The following is a 7263-nucleotide window of genomic DNA, read 5'->3' as shown; positions in this document are numbered from 1 at the left end:
AAACACAAGCTATTGACTAAAACATGTGCTAAAAGCTAATACAAAAGCTGAGGGCTAAAATACAAGCTACCACACAAGCTTAAGGCTATAACATGTGCTAAAGTTGGACCATGTGAGCTACAGACAAAATCTTAATGCTAAAACACCTGTAAACAACTAACACACGGACTAAAGGTTAAGGCATGAGCATAAGGCTAAAACACATGTTGATGATTACTACTCAAGCTAAAGGCTAAAACAAAGGTTAATCTGTTTGTGCTAATGTTGGCTCCAACCCACAGTCAGCAGTTATTCTGCAGTGGTCTGTTCAAACTTGAGAGTCTATCAATAAAATGAAGAGCCAGGTTACGTTAGCTCTGCTTGGTGAGGTTGGAGTTGGTAGATGAGCTCTGGTAGGACAGAACCAGGATTCACTAACGTTACACGTTACAGACACATCTCAGAGCACCGGGCTGTGAGGAGAGAGAAATATAGCAGCTGCTAAACTACGCTACAAACTGACAAATGCTGATAAATACCTCACCTCGTAGATTTTGATTTGGTAAAAAATAAAGTTGAATTGAACAAAGAAAAGTAGAGTAACTTTTTTTTCATCTCCTATGAAGAATAAAACCCTTAAAGGAAAAAAAAAACCTTAACACAGACTTTCATGTTTCATGTTTCATGCATCAGAGGAGTGGAGGCAGTACAACATATCTTGACTCTAAGGCGTTCTCAAAAATACACAACATGCGTTAATAAGAACACACCCAGCAGTAAAAACATACTAAAACTACATATTTTGTCTTTGTTTATGAAATTTCAACTCAGAATGGGATGCACTGCTTAACTGTACCCAGCAGAGGGCGCTTGTGTCAAATATAAACACCATACCCAGTGTCTGGCTGTGAAAAATACATTATAAACCACAAAAATAAAAGTTAATTGCAGACAAGTAACATCATATATTCAACACTTGATATTCATTGTGTTATGAAACTGTCCCTTTTTTATTTTCTCTTTTTTAAAAAAATAAAATGTCTGTAGTTTTATTTTGCATCCCATGAGTTCTGTTGTTGTATGTAACTACACTGTTGGTTGCTGACATTAAAATCTTTGTTTTTCTGCAACAATACCAGGCATTTGTTTTTTTTTATACTCCTGTTTTTGTTTTTTTCAGAGGATTCAAAAAGTCAAAACAATAAGTATCTTTGAAAAAAAAAAGACTTTAAGTTTGCAAAACTCTTCCACCCTCATTCAAATGAGATAAAGCTCTTATATTTTAAAACCATGCCTTATCAATACGTCTGTATTTCCTGATAATGTCCCCGCTTTCCTGGTCCAAGACTGACTTTAGTCCTCATAAAGATAGAAGAACGAGTGTAAACACACCCACACACACACTCAGAGGGCGGTGTTCAGAGGAAAGGAGGTTTGACTTTCAGGAAAATGAAACTGAAAAAATTTTTCCCGAGCTGAAACTGCTGCTGCACCTCAGACAGACGGTGACACCTGAGCAGGTAAGATCTCTGAACTTCTCTGAATATCTGAGATTTTATTTCAGTCTGACTCACTTTATGTCCGATTGGCGTCTCAACTTTTTGTAGGGAAACTACCACAGCCATGTTTTTGAGATTAAGAAAAGCACTCCTGCAAATACAATTACTTGCTGTTTTAAGATTAAGTACTTTAAAGTCTATTAAAGTAGAAAAAAATCTACAAATGCAACTTAAGGTAATAACCTGAGTGACCTTTCCTTGCTTCTAACACTCGGTCAAATTCCACTGCCAGCACTGAACTCTACCTGTCGCTTCCAGATGTTAAATATGTGACGATAGTGAGTCATGAAGGGTGGGGTCAGGTCTGTTTTCTTGTTCCAATGTCCTGCTGGTTCACAGTCTTTCAGACAGGGTAAATCACATTTTTTGTTGTAGCTTTTATGGGATTTGATTTTCCTTTTTTTTCCTTTTTTTTTTGTCTGAAATCTTTTTTGGGAGGAGTAAAATTCAAAAAGCTAAAATAATGTGGCTGCATAAGTGTGTAGACCCTCATCGAAGCTGGAATGTGTCTGTGTTCAGGAAGAACCAGTCACATTCAAACTCATGTTGAACAGGAGTCAGCCCACACCTGTCGTCTGATTAACTCCAAATAAAGCTGTTCAGATAAACTACTCTAAGTCCTCTGGCATTCATGGAGGTTTTAGGCGAATGATGTTTGTTCTTCTGGGAAGTTCAGATTTAGACGTCGTTACTGCAGCGGCTCCAGCTTCAAAATGTCTAACGTTAAATATCATCAATAAGTATTAAACACGTCAACTTTTTTCTCATCACATTTATTCCCAAAGCTGCAATTCAAACAAAATTTCTACCAGATATTGGTATTAACTCAAATAATCCACACATGAAAAGAAATCACACCGTTCAGGTCCATAAATAATGATTATGGTGAATTAAGTACGATAACACAGGAAAAAAGTATTGAACACGCTAACTGAGACTCATCTAATACTTAGTGGAGAAGCCTTTGTTTGCAATGACAGCTTCCAGAAGCTTCTTGTATGTTTGAACTAATGGCCCACACTGCTCAGGTGTGATTTTGTCCCATTCCTCTGCACAGATTGTCTTTAAATCTGGAATATTCTTTGGTGCCCTCTGGTGAACCCTTTTCTTCACTTCTTTCCACAAATGTTCAGTTGGATTGAAGTCAGGTGATTGACTAGGCCGTTCTAACAGATTGATTTTCTTTTTTTCAAACCATTTGAGAGTCAACTTTGCTGTGTGCTTTGGATGGTTGTCCTGCTGGAAGGTCCAGCCACGTCTCATCTTCATCATCCTGGTGGATGGCAGCAGATTCAGATCAAGAATTTCCCCATACATGGCTCCATTCATTGCTCCGTCAGTTATATGAAGTTTGCCAACACCATGAGATGAGAAACAACCCCATGCCATGATGCTTCCACCTCCAAACTTCACTGTTGGTGTAGTGTTTTTTGGCTGATGTGCAGAGCCATTTCTCCTCCAAACATGGTCTGTAGTATGACAGCCCAAAAGTTCAGTTTTGGTCTCATCTGACCAGACAACATTCTCCCAGTATTCTACAGGCTTGTCAAGATGCTGTTTAGCAAACTTTAAACCAGCTTCAACATGCCTTTTCCTGAGGAATGGAGTGTCGCGGGCTGAGCGTCCATAGAGGCCATGGTGGTGGAGTGCATTGCCTATTGTTTTCTCTGTAACAATTATACCTGCTGCCTCCAAGTCTTTCTGGAGCACTTTCAGGGTGGTCCTTGGCTGGTTGAGTCCTCTTCTGACTATCTTTCTGACTCCCTGGTCAGAAATCTTCAAGGAGCTCCTGTGCGTGGCCTGTTGATGGTAAGGTGGTGCTTCTTCCACTTGTGAATAATGGCTCCAACGGTGCTGACTGGAATATTCAGGTGCTTTGATATAAGTTTGTAACCAGTTCCATTCTGATGCTGAGCAACAATCAGGTTGTGAATGTCTTCAGAGAGCTCTTTGCCTTTACCCATCATGAGGTGTGTGGTATTTAACTGCTTGGTGAAAAAAACACCTTTTTTATAGGACCATCAATTTGCTCTAGCCCAGCTGATGTTGGTTTGCACTAATTGGAAGTTCAAGTAATAATTACTGACAGATTTCAGGTGGTATGGTGCATTTCCTTGCCAAAGTATTCAGCCTTTCCATGGTGTGTTCAATACTTTTTTCCTGTGTTATCGTACTTAATTCACCATAATCATTATTTATGGACCTGAACGTTGTGATTTCTTTTCATGTGTGGATTATTGGAGTTAATACAAATGTCTGGGAGAAATTTGGTTTGAATTGCAGCTTTGGAAATAAATGTGATGAGAAAAAAGTTGACGAATGTAATACTTATTCTCCCCACTGTATCTGTGTTTGGTTTGTTTTCTCCTCCAGACATGGCCTCTGCCACCACTTCCATGACTGAGGACCAGTTTTTGTGCTCGATCTGTCTGGATATCTTCAATGAGCCTGTCTCCACCCCCTGCGGACACAACTACTGCAAAGGCTGCATCACGGGCTACTGGGCCACCCGGGCCACCAGCCAGTGCCCGCTGTGCAAAGAGGAGTTCCAGAAAACCCCCGGCCTGCAAGTCAACACAGAGTTCAGAGACATGTTGGAGTTCTTCAAGAAGACGGCGCTCACAGCTCCCCCTCGTGCTTCAGAGGTCCTCTGCGATTTCTGCCATGTGGTGAAGCGTAGAGCCCTGAAGTCCTGCCTGGTCTGTCTGGCCTCTTACTGCAGCGATCACCTGAAGCCACATCACTTGGTTCAGGCTCTGAAGTGGCACAAGCTCATCGACCCTGTGAAGACCTTGGAAGACAGGATATGCAAGAAACACAACAAGGTGCTCGAATTTTTCTGCAGGAACGACCGGAGCTGCGTGTGCGTTCTGTGCTTGAGGGACCACCACGAGTCGCACCAAGTGGTTTCTCTGGAGGATGAGTCAAAAGAGACAAGAACTAAGCTGGAGAATGCAAAAAGGGAGTTCAGACACAGTCTGGCTGAGAAGAACAACACAATCCAGCAGATCCAAAGCTATAAGATGCAAAGTCGAGCTGAAGTGCACGGAACAAAAGTGGAAACCGAGAAAGCCTTTGATGCTCTGGTGGCGTTGATTGTGTCCAGAAAGATGGAGCTTGTCAAACAGTTGGAGGAGAAGCAGAGAGACGCAGAGCAGCATGCTGACACGTTCATCCGTCAGCTGCAGCTGGAGATCGTCGAGGATAATCTGAGGTGTGCCAAGCTGGAAGAACTCTCCAGAACAGAGGACAACTTCGAACTCCTCAAGGACCTTCCATCCATGTCCGTGACTCCAAGCAGGAAATACCCTTCCATAGTGCGTCCTCTCCTGCACGTGGAGACTGTGCAGAGCGCCGTGGCCAGAGTGGAGGAGGTGCTGAAGGAGGGGATGGAGTGTATCACCAGAGAAATCAGCCTGGAAGAACGGAGACGGATCGAGAATCCGTTTGATGATGAGCTCGGAAACATCCAGAAGCAACATGCAATAAATCTGACTCTGGATCCGGACACAGCACACCCCTCCCTCATCCTGTCGGAGGACGGGAAACAAGTGATGGATGGAGGAACACGGAGGAGCATCCCTGACCTCCCCACCAGGTTTGACTCGCTCCACTTCGTCCTGGGAGAAGAGGGATTCTCCACCGGCAAGTTCTACTTTGAAGTTCAGCTCAAAGGACAAACCACGTGGGAAATCGGTGTGGCCAGAGAGTCCATCAACAGGAAGAGCTCGGAGCTGTACCTCAGCCCTGAAAACGGGTGCTGGACTCTGGGCTCTTACTGGGGGCGCTGCCAGGCTAACTCAAACCCTCCTGAGGTCCTGCCCCTGTCTAAAGAGCTGGTGAGAGTTGGAGTGTTTGTGGATTATGAAGGAGGACTGGTCTCGTTTTATGACGTAGATGTCAGAGCTCTGATCCACTCCTTTTCAGGATGTGCCTTCACAGAGAATGTACGCTTTCTGAGCTACATGTTGCCGACCAGGATTTACCGCAGCACACCTGCAAAAACCAAGATCTACCCCCTGTTCAGACCCAGCGCTGAGCAGGACAGTGACTCCGCTCCTCTGCAAATCGTTCCGGTCAGATGCTTCAAATGAAGAAGTTCAAAATCTCCAAGGAGAGACCCCCAAATTCCCTCTCATTAACAGACCCAGTGTTATTTTAACGAACCCTATGCTGTAGGTACCGAGGGTCTGAAAGACAGATTCTAATGTCCATGATATCAACCGAAAAGTTAATAAAGTTGAAACATCTTTTGGGTTTATAATAGAATAAATCATCAACTATTTAGAGAAAAAAGGATGCAGAAAAATATTTTGTTGAACTAAATCTGCATCCAATCTGTCAATTAAGCTATTGAGTTGTTTTTTGTGTGTGGAAATTCTGCAAATTTATAAAATTTCTTTTTTTTGTATTTTTCCCATTTTTTTTTAAATCATATCTATTAAAGATTTTGCAATTTTTTTTTTTTTTTTACAATTTTGCAGCTTTCACAATTTTTGGAATTTCTGCAATTTTTTGCAAATAATTCAAACTCGATTAAAAATTACAAATTTTTAAAATTTATTAAAAATTAAGCAAAATTTTGAAATTTATTTTTTTGGGCAAATTTACGAAATTTCACAAATTTTTTGAACTTTTTTGCACATTTTTTAAATGTCATTTTTTTTTTTAATCGCAACTTATTGAAGTTTCATGAATTCTGCAAATTTGTGAAATTTATAATACTTTTTAATTTTTTTTTTTCACATTTGCATATATATATATATATATATATATATATATATATATATATATATATATATATATATATATATATATATATAATACATCAATAATAAAAAAAATACTAAAACATCACATATCCAATTTCATAAACACAAAAAAAGTCCTTGTTTAGATAATTATTCACTAGATTTTTACAATTTATAGAATTTTATACACTTTATAGTCTTTTTTGTGAAGGTGAAGTAGATTTTGTGGCTCCTGAATGACTTTATTCCAGGTGAGCTGGGGAAAAAGGGCTCCTATGGAAGTAAAGGTTGCAGACCCCTGGAGTTGATGTTCTTCTGCAGATTCTTCTGTTTTGGACCTCTATGGATGTTTTCTCTTCTCACAAGTCGTTGGACTTTGCATGGATGCCCTCTAGTGGCTGTTGAAAGACATGGAATGCTGAAAAGCTCTATTACCCTCTAATGGTCACTGTTGGTCACTACACTTATTTGATACAGTTGGAAATACACAGTTGCCCTCGGTGAAAGACATTAAATAGACATTAAAGATTCTGTTTTTGTTGAAATCTGACATGCTATTTGCAAATATTAGTTGTTTCACAGTTTTTACATTTTCATTTGATTTTTTTATTGTAAATAGCTGAAAATTTGTAAACTAAACAAAAAAATAATAATAACAGCAATAATAATTTGCAAAGTGGGCTGAATAATTTTGAGTTAAACTGCAGCTCTGCAGGATGAAAAATGTCATTCATCATTGAAAAATAAGGATTGGTTTTACATGTATGTTTTTAAAAGAGCATGATGTCTTTTTATGTTTTGACTTTTAAAATGTTAATTAGAAAAACCTAGCACATAATCAAGTATCCTAAAAAAAATAAAGTTGATGATTCGTTTGAAACACTGTTTTTCTATTGTTTGCTCTGACTTTCTGCTGGTAAAATTAAGAATAAACTAAAACAGGCCATTGATAAGATGTATTTGGTCATCTTTTT

The 7263-nt window shown here is 39.7% G+C and overlaps 1 protein-coding gene across 1 annotated transcript; it reads left to right on the top strand.

Annotated features, from left to right (window-relative positions):
- The first annotated feature begins 3448 nt into the window (after positions 1–3448).
- On the top strand, positions 3449–5632 carry LOC141797401 (E3 ubiquitin-protein ligase TRIM21-like). Its single transcript, XM_074678716.1, has 2 exons — positions 3449–3678; positions 3912–5632. The coding sequence occupies exon 2, from the start codon at positions 3914–3916 to the stop codon at positions 5630–5632; it is 1719 nt and encodes a 572-aa protein (XP_074534817.1). The 5' UTR covers positions 3449–3678; positions 3912–3913.
- The last annotated feature ends 1631 nt before the right edge of the window (positions 5633–7263 follow it).

The sequence above is a fragment of the Halichoeres trimaculatus genome, unplaced genomic scaffold, assembly GCF_033239565.1.
Source record: "Halichoeres trimaculatus isolate MK-OKI-2021-1 unplaced genomic scaffold, fHalTri1.1 fHalTri1_scaffold_9, whole genome shotgun sequence".
Taxonomy (NCBI): domain Eukaryota; kingdom Metazoa; phylum Chordata; class Actinopteri; order Labriformes; family Labridae; genus Halichoeres; species Halichoeres trimaculatus.
This window is presented reverse-complemented; position numbering and strand designations above follow the sequence as displayed.